This window comes from Camelina sativa, chromosome 6 (genome assembly GCF_030686135.1).
Source record: "Camelina sativa cultivar CO46 ecotype springtype chromosome 6, ASM3068613v1".
NCBI classification, from domain to species: domain Eukaryota; kingdom Viridiplantae; phylum Streptophyta; class Magnoliopsida; order Brassicales; family Brassicaceae; genus Camelina; species Camelina sativa.
The window spans coordinates 13,860,118-13,875,448 of NC_141885.1; the positions used below are offsets into that span (position 1 = coordinate 13,860,118).

The window sequence follows — 15,331 nt, forward strand, 5'->3', positions numbered from 1 at the left end:
ATTGAGGTAAAGATGTTGTTTGTGTAAATTGATTCACCTCTTTTTTGTTGACTTAGGTCTTGAATGAAGACGATATTGAGCAAATTGATGCTTTGGACTAGAACGTTTTTTTTTTCAAGGTTTAGTACAATAAATGTTTCTTACTACTACTCGAGAACTCTCTATGTGAATATTATCATTATTTATTTCCCTTTCAGTCTTAGTAAATTTCAAAAGCTTCATCTTTGATTTGTAGCAAACAACAGATGATAGATTGGAATCATGATCGGTTATGTAGTTGCAATATCTAAAATGGTTGGAGGCGTGCTTCAATATATGAGGTATGGACAAAACAAAACAACTAACACAACAACTAACACATGCCATATAGAGAACACCATTAAAAACAGAAACACCACCTTCATATGATAAAGTGATTCAAGATGTTTGGTTCAAACCGTTGGTTCTCCTAAGCATGGCCAAGACTTCAAAGCTTTATAAAGGATATCTTGTGGAGAAGTTGACAATGATTTAAACCAAACACTTTATTCTAAAGTCGTCAAGCTAACTAATCAACGTCCACGCTAATAATACTTACAAAGGAAAATCTTATCCCGGTTTATCATGTTGTATTGGAAAATTGAACTAAATTGGATGGCTTCAATTATTGAGCTTGATTGACAAAAATATTGCACTTGGTAGTGATATATATATGTAATGAGTAAGTTTGAATTATAATAAAAAGTCACATTTATATACAATATCATCCAATTTATATATCATTAAAGTACATTTTAATGTTTATTTATCTAAGTATTTAATTTTTCTAAAAACCATTTATTAACCACAATTTGTAACCACAATTTGTTTAACAAAAATTACTTACTACCAAGTGCAAAAATATCACTCACGTACTAATGTGTAACAAAAATTACAGTAACCACAATTTGTTTAACGAGAATTTGTTAAAAATATTCTTTTTGAAATACCCCTTTTCAAAAATACCATTTTTTTGCCACTTTTATTTTGACCATCTTTTAATTTTTAATGACCATTTTACCCTTAGATGAAAAATATTTTATTCAATAAAAAGAAAAACAAAATTTTTCCGCCAAAAAAATTTCCCGCCAAAAAAAATTTTGTCAATAAAATTTTGATAAAAAATTTCGACAAAAAGAATTTCCCGCCAAAAAATTTCCCACGAAAAAAAATTTATAAGGTGTTTAAAAGGTTTTATAAAGTAGAAACCTCATAAAAGTTGGAAAATCGGTATATTCATACCCCAGTTAAGGGGGTATGTTGAATTCTTACCCCAGCTATGACTATGAGCAAATCCATACATTAACTTGAATAAAATTCAAATTTACTTCATCAACTTGAAAAACTGTATAAAAACATACACAAGCCGTAACGGTGTTAAGAGACCGTTAACAGCTGATTATGTGGAAGCCACGTAAGAAACGACGTCGTTTTGAGAAACGAGAGAAAAAGTTTCTTTTGGTCAAAACGACGTCGTTTCATACGTCTTCTTCCTCCTTTGGACGATCTTCTTCATCCCGTCTCTCTCGTCACTTTCGTCTTCTCTCATCTCTCTCGCGGATGAAAACAACGACGAGGTTGCTGTTATTGTCTTCTCCAAGTCTAGCAAGCTCTTTGAGTTCTCCAGTACTGGGTACTTTACTTCTTACCATTTTTTAATTTTGATTTTGCATTTGCATGTCTTGATTTAAGTATGAATCGATTTGGGGATTGGGCTTAGTGTTTCCGAAAGTGAAAAAATTGAATCTTTACATGTTTGTTTGGAGTATTTTGAGTTAATTTTTTCTGATTGAGCTGAAGAGAGTCACTAATTTGATTTTCAGATTTTAAAGTAGCGGTGATAATTTTTGTGTTCATCTATTGAAATTGTTTTTTTTTTAATGCATTCAAACTGCGTATGCATCATGTTTGTCTTTAAAACTCCTAACTAGGCACAGAGTTGACAATCAAACTTGAAGAATCACACCTCAAGGTAAACTCTAGTTTTTCCTCTTTAGCTTCCAACTGCGTATCACCAAATGTAAGCTTATGTAATCACATGATTCTGTAGTGGTTATGTTATCCTTCGACAAGCTTATGCTCTAATTAGCTAGTGTGCATCATGTTTGTCTTTAAAACTCCTAACTAGGCACAGAGTGACCAGCGATAATAATTACTTGCAGGAACAGCGGACAGAGTTGTAAGTTTGTAGACGGTATAGGTTTTGCTTTTAAAATTGGTCGAAGTTAAAGTCAGTGTACTAGTGTAGCAACATAGTAGCTTGAGTAGGTGAATCAGTTTGATTTGAGCGTGTAACTTAGAGCTATACTGACCTTAACTTGTTATTTTGGTTTAATTATGAGAATGATATTCTTAGATGTTTTGTTAGATGTTTACATAGTAGCTACTAAGTAGCTGAATCAGTTTGTGTTTAGGATTTTGGGTATTTGCTTAGTTTGTATTTTCTTCTCTCTAATCTACCCTCTCTAAGTTGAGAATTGAAGTTCTGATTTTTAATGGCTATGAGAACTTATTTCAAAGATTGATCGGAGGGAAGCAATGAAGCATCTATGTGTTAACATCTTCAAAGGGTTTTGTTCCTTCCTCTTAGCACACCTGTTGCTTCTTTTTGTTCATGTTCCTTACGTTTCTTTTCTCGTTTTCTTTTGGAAGCTTTGTGGTGAGATGATGGTTTGATGCAGATAAAAGGCGACGAAATTGGGCTGGGAAAGCATCTCTTTGAATTCACTGCTTATGTATTAGGTTTAGGGCTGGGAAACTATGAAACGACGTCGTTTTGACCAAAAAAACTTTTTCTCTCGTTTCTCAAAACGACGTCGTTTCTTACGTGGTTTCCACGTAATCAGCCGTTAACGGTCTCTTAACACCGTTACGGCTTGTGTATGTTTTTATACAGTTTTTCAAGTTGATGAAATAAATTTGAATTTCATTCAAGTTAATGTATGGATTTGCTCATAGTCATAGCTGGGGTATGGATATACCGATTTTCCCATAAAAGTCTTATAAACACCTTGTAAACGCTTTTACAAGATTTTGAAAAGAGTTTTAAAAGGTTTTAAAAGGTTTTTAAAAGGTTTTTAAAAGGTTTTTTAAACACCTTTTAAACGATTTTACAAGGTTTTTATAAGGTTTTTTAAACACCTTTTAAACGCTTTTACAAGGTTTTTATAAGGTTTTTATAAGGTTTTCAAAATGTTTTTAAAAAAGTTTTTAAAAGGTTTTTAAACACCTTGTAAACAAATTTACTAGGTTTTTAAAAGTGTTTACAAGATTTTTAAAATGTATAAATTTCAAAAATTTGGCGGGAAAAAATAATTTTTGACGGGAAATTTTTTTGATTTTGGCGAGAAAAAATAATTTTTGGCGGGAAAATTTTTCATTTTTGGCGGGATTTTTTTTTATTTTGGTGACTGTACATTCTTGTTGTCATTCAAAGAAAATGTAATTTGGTCATTTTGTACTTAAATAGGGATAGTTTTAAAAATGATCAACATGAAAGGGTATTTTTATAAAGAGACATAGAAGAGGGGATATTTTTGAAAATGCCCTAATTTTTTTCTTTAATTTTTACTTCGAAAACTACAACAAATTATAAAAATACGAATACAAAAAAAAAATTATTATTAACCACTACAAAAAAAAATTATTTATTATAATATATTTGATTCCAAACAATATAAAAACAAATAGTATTCCAAACAACATAAAAAAAATAGTATTCTAAAAAAACAAAATAAAAACTAATCTAAAACAACCTGCGGCGTAGCGGGATACATCACATGAACAATAAAAATTCGTCTATAAGAAAAAAACATCACAATTCACAACTAACTTTAGTTTCTTCATGTTTAAACACATATTCCTTCTGTTTCATGCTTCTTGCTTCCATTTATTTTTTGTACTTCTTGAAAACTTCAATTCTCTTTCTACGTCATCTCTGTGAGTACATTGATTATGACTTGAGATCCCTTGAATCATCAATTCATCATCACACTTGAAGTTTTGCTATACAAAATTTTGGTTTAAAATAAAAAAGAGATAGATTGTTTTGGAAATTTATATAGAATGTTTTGATCAGAATCAGAATAACCATTTGTAAGTACCTTTATTTTATGTTTCTCCAAGCTATTAGGAAAACAGGCAGTTCCAAATGATCAATTATATGCATTTCTGAATTGATCTTGTAGTTCTCATGGCATATTTATGAGAATAGAAGAAAGAAAAAAAACTAAGCGATGATTAAGAAAACCAGAAAGATAGAAATCATAGAATGATGTAGAAATTAAAAGAAAATAGTTCTTTTTAAAGGTTAAGAACTGAATGAGATTTAGAAAACGAATCTGAAGATATTCTAAAAAGAATTTTTGGAGATAACATAAAAAAAAAGATAGTGGGCGTAGAAGAAGGTTTGTGGTTAAGGAAAAAAAAATGTTTAATTTTGAGGAAAAATCAGAATTAACAAATGATTATTTATTTATGGTAACAATAACAATTTAGCGTTAACTATAATAATAAATTTCAATTCTTGTTTTTAATAATTAAAATACTTAAAATTAGCATCACATTGAATTGATATAAATTTTGTATTGTTTGAAAAGTGATGTCAGTAAAATTAAATGAATACATCGTTTATTTTAATTGATGTAAATGCAAATTTTACATCAGTTCTTCTAAGTGATTGAAACTAATACAAAATTGTTTTAATTTGATTTAACCGACACTAAAAAATTTAATAAACACATCATATATTACAATTGATTTTAAATTATTTATTTTGTATCATTTGCTAATAAGTAATTTAAACTAGTATCATTTATATATTTGATGATATTTAATTGATGTAAAACAAACTTCTTTTGTAGTGGCAGTAACATTTCCATGAACATTTTACATAAGTAGTCGAACACTTTGTACTGATCCTCAAACTCTATGACCTATAAAACTTAATTTTATATCGCGTTTTCACTGAATACCTCAACAGTGCAATTTTGATAATTACTGAGAAATTGAATGTTTTCCCCAACCTAAGAAGCTATTCAGGATCTTTAGCTTCTTGAGAAGCACCACCTTCGCCTTCATAATCATTTTCATCATTATTTTGTGATAACGGTTCTCGAATCCTCTCATCATCCCAAATTTCATCACCACTATCTGCATCACTCTCGTCTTCATTGTTACCTTCTCTCGCAGCCAGTGCCTGTTAGACTATAAGGGCGGGTAATACGATTTCCTCATATCAAAGATCCAAAAAAATTATAAATACAAAAGGGGTCCAAAATATTTTTTATATGAACAAAAGAGGTCCAAAAATAATAATTTGTATGTATAAAAGGGGTCCAAATTTTTTATATGTATAAAAGGGGTCCAAATTTTTTATTGTGTTACCAATAGCCCATCACACCAATCTTGAACTATATCTCTCTCCAGCAAACCAGTTGCGTGGACTTCTTAATCTCTTTGGCAAGCATCATATAAGAGAGAACCCTCCTGCATAGTTATGGTTTGTTGTCTATCTTTGGCAACCAATGGTCTTTGTTCCCTTTGTATGGTTTGATTGTAATGGTTTGCAATTTCCCTGGCCCCTTTCTTGCTCATCCGATGAAGCTAAGCAACCACTTTTCAGTACCATCTTCCCCACCTTGGCTATTGCCCATCGAATCTATGCCAATGAATTTCTAGTGTAATGCTTCTCGCTCTGGTGAGACTCTTGGTTCTGATTCTCTTTTTAACGTCAAAGTGTCTTATGGCCATGACTAACTTTTCTTTCGACGAGTCCCTCATGGAAGATCTATCAAGCAACCGTGAACTCACATGTTCCAACTAGTTTCCAAGAACTTGTATCAATTCTCTCATGGACCATTGTTTGATGTTTTATTACTCCTTGTTTATAGATTTGGGGAAAGCCTCCCTATGTAATCTCTTTGAAACCCTTTTAAACTTTGAAGCTTTGACCTTCTATCCTTGTATTATTGGTTCTTGAAGTTAATGAAACCATGAGTTTGACAAAAAAAAATGAACAAAAGAGGTCATATATATATATATATATATATATATAAGAGGTCCAAGTTTTTTCTTTTAATAAATAAAATGGGTTAAAATAAAAATTTATATGAATATAAGGGTTCATATAGAACTATTTTTTTTACCAAAATAAATAATATAGTAAAAGTTTTTTTTAAAACGACTCAACCCATTTTTTTTCTTTTTAACATAATAATTAACTAGTGATTTCATACTCACTAACAACCTAACCCCAATCAAACAACAGCGGATAACATAAAACGATATCATTAAACCAATAACCAATAAACCAATAACCAATTCCTCACAAACAGTAATAAATCATCCAACTGAGTCATAAAACATTAAACCAACAACCTAGCAACTTTCTAACGACTCAACTCTAGCATCCTAACAGAAGCTAGACAACACATCAACGAGCCACTAGAACATCCTCATCTTAATCGTCATGATTCCACGATCACACTTTGTTTTTACCTGCATCATAAACACAAATGAGATGCGTGAGTATTATCATAAATACTCTTTGAGGCGATCCTCCCATCTACTGGGCTATACACACAAGCGAAAAGACAAAACACAAGCAATACACAAAGAAACAAGCAAACCAGATAACTCTGAACACGCGCGTCGACTTTGCGCACTTTCGTTGACCGACTCACTACTTGCATCGACCGATGCAACATCCTTGCATCGACCGATGCAATTCCTCCAAATCCCTAGATGCATCGACCGATGCAGCTTCTTGAATTGCCATGAAATCCCTAATTGTGTCGACCGATGCAGTCGCGCGACACAACGCCGAGAACGATTTCCATCGACTCTCCCCGACTCCAAGATGTCAGAAACCGAAACCAAATACCACAAAACTCACAACAAACATTCACCTATGAGCACATAAGCGAACAACACCCAAAAACACACAAACAAACATCTAATCGCTTAGATCAGCCATTGTCACACACTCACCTTTGAGGATGACGAATCTGATCCTAAAACCCATGAAAGCAGCCTCCTAACAAGCTCCTCTCACGTCCTCAGCCTCAGATCTCCAATCACAAGGACATATTTCTCCAAAAACGGCTTACAACTCACCAGAACGCTCTTAGGAACTTTTTAGAAGTTTTTCTCTCGGAAACGATAAAAGTGGCTAAACCCCTCTAAAACGTCGAGCTTCTCCTTTTATATCCGTCTTTAGGGTTTTCCGAACCAAAAACGCAATAAAACGAGCGTTTAATTTAAGTTGTCACGCAAAAGTAAGTCTTGCATTGATAGATGCACCAACTGCATCGATTGATGCAAAACCCGAATTGGGATCCCAGTTCGCGTGGGTTTTACAATTTTAAATTTTTTTCCTAAAAACCTAGAAAATGTTTGAGCAGGCATGGAAATGAAGTGTTAGTTAGATTTAGATGTTACAAAAAAATAGGATTAGTTATGGAATGTTGCTTTAACTAAAAAGATATTAGTATTTCTTTATTTTTTGTTGTTGTTGAATTGTTACATTGATTTGCCAAAAAAAAAGGTTAATTGTACGTACATCAAAGGAAAATAAATTCGATTTTCCTAAAAATTAAGACTAGCAATAAAACTTTTCCTTGTCCAAAAACACAGGACGTGGATTTAATTAGGGGGAATTGTCATAAATACCGTTAACATAAATATAATATAATAAATTAAATTAAATAAAAGCATAAGAAATTATAAAATGCTAAACTATAAATAAGACTATGAAAATACATTTATACAAAGTTAGAATTGTTGTTCATCTAAATTTAACGTTTAAAAGATAATTTTTATTGTTTATGAGCGCCTACCGTTTTAGGCGACCCTGTTTTTTTTAGAATAATAGCTTTTACATCCAATCTCTAGAACGAAATGCTACAAAAGGTTTATACTAAAAGATGTATTACGTCGTCTGATTAGGTATACAATACAAATGAGAGGGGCTTCATATCTACTACACTTTGGCTTATTCAATAAAACAAATACAAAAATATGTAAGGCTCCGGACATGTAGGGGAATAATGCGACAATACAAACTTTACAAAGGAATTGATTCTCTTTTCTCCAGTATTTGTAAATTATTCGTTTCAAATCAATTTGCATGGAACACATACAAAAAAGTGGGTTGTCATAACGTCCATTTCTTAAAATAGTCAATTGAATATAAATCACGTCCACCGAGTCACCGACCTAACTGATTATATATTTATATTAATAGTATTCAGAATGTATCTATAAGTATTTAACGGTTACATTTTTTATAAATAGAAAAATATGTCTCAACGGTTACATATTTTTACTTGTCCGTATCCTAGATTCTGCTACATCGGTTAATAAACAAAAAGTTCTATATATTGTATGCATTTCTTTCTTTCGAATGATTTTAAAACTGAAAACAGAAATTATAAAAAAGAGAGTTAGGCTCTCCATTCAAACCATAGACAGAGGCCATCTTCGTATTTTCGCGGGGGCTGTGACCTGTGAGCTGAAGTGAGGAGAGATTATTGCGAATCATGTGAGCTTATTGAGAATCATGGCTGGTTTCGACACTTGATTAGTTAATTGATCTGATGAGTTATAGGCAGCTCACCATATCTTTCAGCGGTACTGTTAGATTGGACTTCTTTAAATAGTTCGTAGGTTGTTCTGTATAGAGACAAGTTTCAAACATTTTGTATTTTGATCATTTGAAGTTACTTATTATTAAGGGCTTTTTCTTTTTGTTTGAACGTAGGCAACCACTTCTTGATTGGGTCATCGACGTCATTGACCTCTGTTTCGGTTTAGCTGGTTCGGAATGACTAGTTTGCATCTCGTTTCCTAGGCCTAATAAGGCCCAGTGGGCTACAAAAAATGATATTTGAAGCTGTTTGAGTTTGATAACTAACAATTTCATATTCATGGCTGGTTTATAGTCTTACTGAATTTTAAGGTTTTTGCAAAAAATCGAACATGTAGCTCACATAATTAACATGGGTTCTTAATCAATCTACTTATCTACATATGAACATCTTAAACTAGTTTTGTTTCATAAATGTTGATTGAATTTTAGTTTTTAACATATAATAATAAACTCTCTATTTTGTTGACGAAAATTAACTTATTAATTATATAATCAATGTCACTTCGAAGACATTCGATAAAACTGTTAAGATACATAAAAAGTATTAGCATTGCACCTTCGCTAAAATAACACGCATATAGAAAAATGGCTTAAATTCATAAGCTTTTTTAACAAAAAGAAAAAAAAAATACAATGAAAATGTGTTTTTTTTATAAAGGAAATTAAAATGAGAGCACATCAAAGGAAACTAGTGATGCAACTTATATCAATAAAGCGTAGTATTCGTCAGCGCCCAGAAATATTTTTGAATTTATAAAAATAAAATTGTAAAAAGTGTTAAATGCTCGAGTTTGAGAACGTTTCTAATTTGATTTCTGTGATGTTTACAGAGTTCCTACTGGAATCAAGAATCGTTTATTTGCTTACGTTATTCACATAATTAAACTAATAAATTTTGTTTTCTTTTATAAATCTCTAATCATGATTGATCTTGAGATCGATAACAAATAGAAAAACAAAACTGAAGTAATTAAGTATTTTTGTGTAACAAATAGATCATTTTTTTTTCTTTTTATTTGAATAAGGTTTTTGTTTTGTTTTGTTTTATGATCTTCATAGACCTAAAAACTAAACAGAACAACTTGAACTAAGAATTTGTTTAATTTCCAAATAGTCTTCCCGACTCTTCCACCACTGCTCATTCCCAATATTAATTCTTGAAAAGCCATCACACCACTAAAGAAAATATAGCAACAAACATATCAAAATCAAAACGGTTTTTGGGGATTCAAAACAAATCATATCCTTTTAATAAAGACTTTGGCAGTTTGTTCAATTCTTACGAGGATTTTGTCACGCCACAATCTTCCAATTGGATCTGGTTGGCTGAGATATATAATTATATATATAGATATATTTTTGTGTAATAAATAAATAATATACATTTTTCATCGTCATTCGAACGACACAATATAAATTAAGCTTATAAACCTCGAAATACGATATAAATATACTGAAAATTTCTAAAACGTTCATACAAGTTATGATCAAACATTTTGCTTGGGTCCGATCGAGAGAATATTGCTTTCACTTTGGTCCAATTTTTGTTTTTCTTTTGGTCCATTTGTTAGGCTATAAAGATAAAAAAGTTTTATTATGAAGAATCCGAAGTTCGAACCGAAGACTAAAAAGCCAGATTTTATATTGGAGCTTCCCTCATATATGCTATACGTAGGACATTTTACTCTTTGCATGTTATGGTTTCATCTACTGTATATGGTTAAAAAGCGTATTTGTCTAATATCAATGTTCTTACAATTAAACTTAAATATTTAACCAAGAAGTAGGTAATTTAGTAAAGTTGGCTCAATTCTTCTTAACAAAACAGAGAAATACCAAAAAAAAAAAAAAAAAAAAGAAAAAGATCAGAACCAAAAGCAAAAAAAAAAAACACAAATTCATTTTCCAAGTAATTGAAAATCTTCGAAGGAAGCACACCATATCTATTATCTTTCACCATTAACCCCAAACTCAAATTATCCCTTTCTCTAACCAAGAAGACCAGAATCCAAACCCTAACCAAACCCCAAACTAATTAAATTGATTTAGTTTATAGTCGATAGACTACAATAAAGCACCAGTATTAATGTAGTTGACAGTACTGCTCCAAACCTCTCGCCCTGAGTCATTCTGTTCAACATGACCACTTCCTCCTCCTCCTCCTCCCATGTTCATCTGCCAGGGGAACCCCCACAAGACTTTGTTTGGATCACTTGTCGCCATCTGCTCCAAACCGCCTCCACCATTCCTAAACGCATAACCTGCGTTCTGCATCTGGTGGCTTGTGGTCCCAAACACGCCATCCATGCCCATTGGGGACTGAGAGCTTCCGAACCCTAGATGTGAAGAAACCCCTAGAGGTTGCTTGTTCAGCAAGGCAAATGCTAAACCAAGATCCATCTGTTCATTGTTAATGTTATTGTTATAACCGCCGAAACCCGCCGTCGAGAATGTTCTGCCGTCGTGGGTCGTCGTCGGTTCAGGGGTTGTTCTGAGGCTTTTGGTTGCGGAAGTGGAGCGTTTGTGTTTCCTGTAAGCACCACCGATTGGGATGTTTCTTAAGATCCCGCCTTTGGTCCAATATCTCCGACAAGATTTGCAGAAGTAGCGAGGCTGAGACAGACTGTAGTTGTTGTAGTAGCAGAATTTAGTGTTGGTAGAGTCACAACGAGGGCATCTCAGTGATTGCTCCGGTGGAGCTGGCCTAGTAGCCTGAGATGGTTTCTTCTCGTTCTGATATTCTTGTGATGAACAAGAAGATACTCCCACCACATTCTATATAAAAAAACAAATATAAATGAACATCAAATCTCAATTCTCTAACAAAACAGTTATAATGTGATGTAAAATTAGTACCTGATGCATCGAAGAGTAATCCATATCTCAACTAATTGAGAAGCTTCTTCGAAATGTAGAGAAGATTGAGACTGAGATAAAGCGAAGAGAGATAAAGGAGGAAAGGAGAGTGGAGATATATAAAGGAAAAGCCAAGCATCTTATCTCTCTATATATAGAAAAATAATGTGGAAGTAGCTAGACAATTTGGTGGCTTACCTCAATATTTTTTATATTATTTCAGTTTTTTTTAGCGTTAATAATCAATGTTTATTACCGTATGAGGGAATAACGTGATCCAACTCTTAGCATGAGATGTGAACCCATGAAGCCGGTTTTAAAAAAAAAAGATTTATTATGCCTACTTCTGATATACAACTAGACCTTTTTTTAATTCTTCATTTAGATTGGATATATTATTTCAATATTTAGATTAAGACTAGTTGTCTCTAATTTAATTATGCTTGTTCATCCGCTCTTCAATGGTATCATATTAATAATAAAATATCTCTCTCTCTCTATATATATATATATATATGTATATTGCGATATCGAGATCTTGTGAGCGAAGATTTTTCATTATCATCACACGTTGATTTTTTTTATAATTGTGATGGAGCCACATCCTTCACTTTACAATATAACTATGTGTTCCGTAAATTTACAAAACTTGTTGATATAGATTGTTCTATCATGTACAAATTTTATATGTTGAGTACATTACATGTGATGATGTGGGCAATATTGTTTGAAACTACCAAACACAGTTAGTACTCTCGGATCGAAAAATAGTTTTAGATGATGTACATGAAAAATAGTCATAAGATATGTGTTTGCATCTATTTTGGATTTTGTTCGAAACTTTCTAAATACAAAACTAAACTATTGTGATCCTTATATAGGGTTTCTAAGAAAAAATAAATTTGTGGGATTTTTAACAAAATGAGTCAATAACAATATGCAATTACTAAATATTATATATGTTTATATACATATATATATATATATTTCTGTATAAATGATGAGAAGTGTGATCGAGGACCGTACTATGATGTATCAGAATTGGTTGTTTGTAAGACGTCCATTTCTTAGGCACCCATCTTCATGTGTCCTTGACCTCTTCTTTTGTGTCACAATTCTTCTTGAGTTGTCATCACCACGCGGAACCCACCTTCATCTTCTAAGTTAGTCAAAAAATTATACTCTCGCGTGAATCCCACCACTACCTCAAGCTGGTCCTAAGTGTGACAAAGTAGTATATTTCTCAATTTTCTTCTCCTTTTTTAATCTTTTATTTTTCTCTTTTAGTTAAGTCACAGTTAAGTTTAATATTTTACCCTCCAAAATGTTGGGTGAAACTTGAAAGGGTAGAATAACACTACATAACTATAGTTGGTGCATGATTAATCATTTCCTGGACCACATTTTCTCTGTGAGGACTGATCAGGAGCCGAGGTCCACAAATATCTATGTGTCTGTAGCACATGTGGTTCATGACTTTTGCGTCCATTATTTTAAAATTCTTGTATGTACTAGTTTACGTTTTGTAATTTTGAAAATATGATTGTTGGATTCATTTGTTGGATGTAATATTTAGCAAACCACGATCACGGTTCAAACAGTTGAGTTGTACATGATGACAAGTGTAATTAAAAGAGAGCATTAATATTGTATATTATGGTTTTATAATGATTCTTTAATTTGTGTATATTGTATAGTTAGGACTGTGTTTTATGCATTTCCTAATCGAATAAATTTGTATCATCAGAAATTGTAAAATCAAGTTATTATATTCTATCTAGTAATTTTCTTTATTGTATATATGTCACAATTTAACATCGATTGAACGACATCAAAATCACCAATCATGATGATCCAATCGTTTATTAAAGGTGTAACTTAAACTTGCGTTAGCGATTTAGTGGTGAGTCGAACTTTTTACCAAGAGTGATACAAGCTACATGCATTTAGGGACATAGCATTGTACTTGCTTTGAGCAGACTCAAGCTTCTCTAGCTAAGTCATTCACTATACTTAAATCATCATTTGTCGTCATGCGCATATTCCAAGATTTATTTTGTTAAATCCCCTTGTACAACACTTTAAAGTGTAATTATTTTGAATTTTTCAAAAAACTTTATGTTAATCAACTACTACTTCGCCCTCGAGGTACCTAATTATATGGTTACTTGGTTTAAGTGAATATTCTTTATGTAAAAAAATCTATTTACACCTCTAACATATAACATGATCGTTGAAAAAACACATGCAATTTTTTTTTCCTTTTTATAATTTTAACACATTCTTCTCTCAAACGGAACAAAAATGACAATGTAAAAGCAGAGATTTGGCCGGACAATGTGTAGCCCATGATATCCCTATCAGTTAAAGTCAGTAGAGACACAAAACATCGATTTTCGTAAAAGGGACTTATAGGAAGCAGTATAGGAAGACCAAGATTTGGTCTTAAAGACATGTATGGGTATGGATTACCCATTATCCGATCCACAGCCAAATTACATACTAATATTATATGCATGTACGTATTATAACATGGTTTTTTTGTTGTGCAAACAAATGTTTATTATATGAGTACCACCTAATCTTGAGTTTTTTTTTTTTTTTGTTCTTTTGTTAAAGTGTTACATTCATAATATATTGCGTTTATTACACATATTTTTGACATCCCTTGAGTTGATATATATTTTGATAACACTTTGGAAATTGAGGTGAATAAATGTGTTGCATCAGGCTGTCATATTCTACCACTAAAATTAGTGATTCATACACAATGATTGGTATCCGAGTAAGGAATGGTGATCATTACATTCCGGCCAGTTGGACCCTCCTAGTGTTGTGGGTTGTTGCTCAAGTTTAAACAAACTTATGATGACCATTTCATATTTATTTGAACATGTTTGCTAAAGCTCTTTAATTTCATTAATGAAAAATATCGTTTTAAGGTATATATATATATATATATATATATATATATCCCGTTTAAAATAATCGAAGGTGATTTCGATCATTTTTTATCTAGTTAGGTTTCATTTTTCTTTTAAGTATAACGTAATTGCATATTTGCATTCATCTTTGTTTTGGATGGAGTGATTACTATCAACTTTGTCAATGATAATCAGGGTTTGGACAAATTAAACACTAAGCTCAAGGTATAAAACCATAATGTCAAAACAAATTCAATAGATCCGCATGGAGATTTAAGAATGCGACACGTGACAAAAGAAGAAGAATCTTTGAAGAAATCGAGGAATGAGACAAAGAAACAAAAGTGGGGATCCCAGAAGCTCTGAGAGATATGAGCATGTGGTCTCTCAGTCAAGGCAAAGGTTCAAAACTCATCAGACCAACCCACTTCTCAATTTTTCTTATTATATTGTTTTTATTTTTATTTTTATATTGTACCTTCAAGTGGATTTCTCATCATTATCGTACTGGTAAGTTAGTAGCGTATAACGATCGTTCATAAATCCCAATCAAATCCCCTCAGGTGCTGTTTGTGACATCGCTTCTTCACTTCTAGCTCGTTTTGTCTTTGTTTTTTTCTTCTGTCGTACGTGATCATGAAAATTGTAGAAGGATGTTAAACAAAACATCTTGTGTCTCCCTATAGATGATTTAACATTTCATTTTGTATTAAATATGTTTTGTGCAGGTTTTATATATACCTCATAATTTTATAATATATAAATTTCTATTCGGGTATTTTTTGAACAGTCATCTTACACTAGTTCACAAGTAAGCAAGTACAAACAATTAACTAATTAATGCTAATGCATTATATATAAAAAGGGGTAATGATACAATATA

At 32.0% G+C, this 15,331-nt stretch overlaps 1 protein-coding gene and 1 long non-coding RNA gene across 3 annotated transcripts; one reads left to right on the top strand and one right to left on the bottom strand.

Moving 5' to 3' along the window:
• Positions 1-1,508: 1,508 nt before the first annotated feature.
• LOC147942559 (uncharacterized) lies at positions 1,509-2,957 on the top strand. 2 transcript variants are annotated; one of them, XR_015558869.1, is made up of 3 exons: positions 1,509-1,651; positions 1,950-1,990; positions 2,539-2,957. It is a non-coding gene; the product is annotated as an uncharacterized LOC147942559 (long non-coding RNA). The 2 variants fall into 2 exon arrangements; XR_015558868.1 differs by having other exon boundaries at positions 1,950-2,957.
• A 7,502-nt stretch (positions 2,958-10,459) lies between these two features.
• Positions 10,460-11,828, bottom strand: LOC104790802 (dof zinc finger protein DOF3.2-like). Its single transcript, XM_010516586.3, has 2 exons — positions 11,525-11,828; positions 10,460-11,443 (listed from the first exon to the last, which is right to left on the bottom strand). The coding sequence occupies exons 1-2, from the start codon at positions 11,546-11,548 to the stop codon at positions 10,733-10,735; spliced, it is 735 nt and encodes a 244-aa protein (XP_010514888.1). The 5' UTR covers positions 11,549-11,828; the 3' UTR covers positions 10,460-10,732.
• Between the last annotated feature and the right edge of the window lie 3,503 nt (positions 11,829-15,331).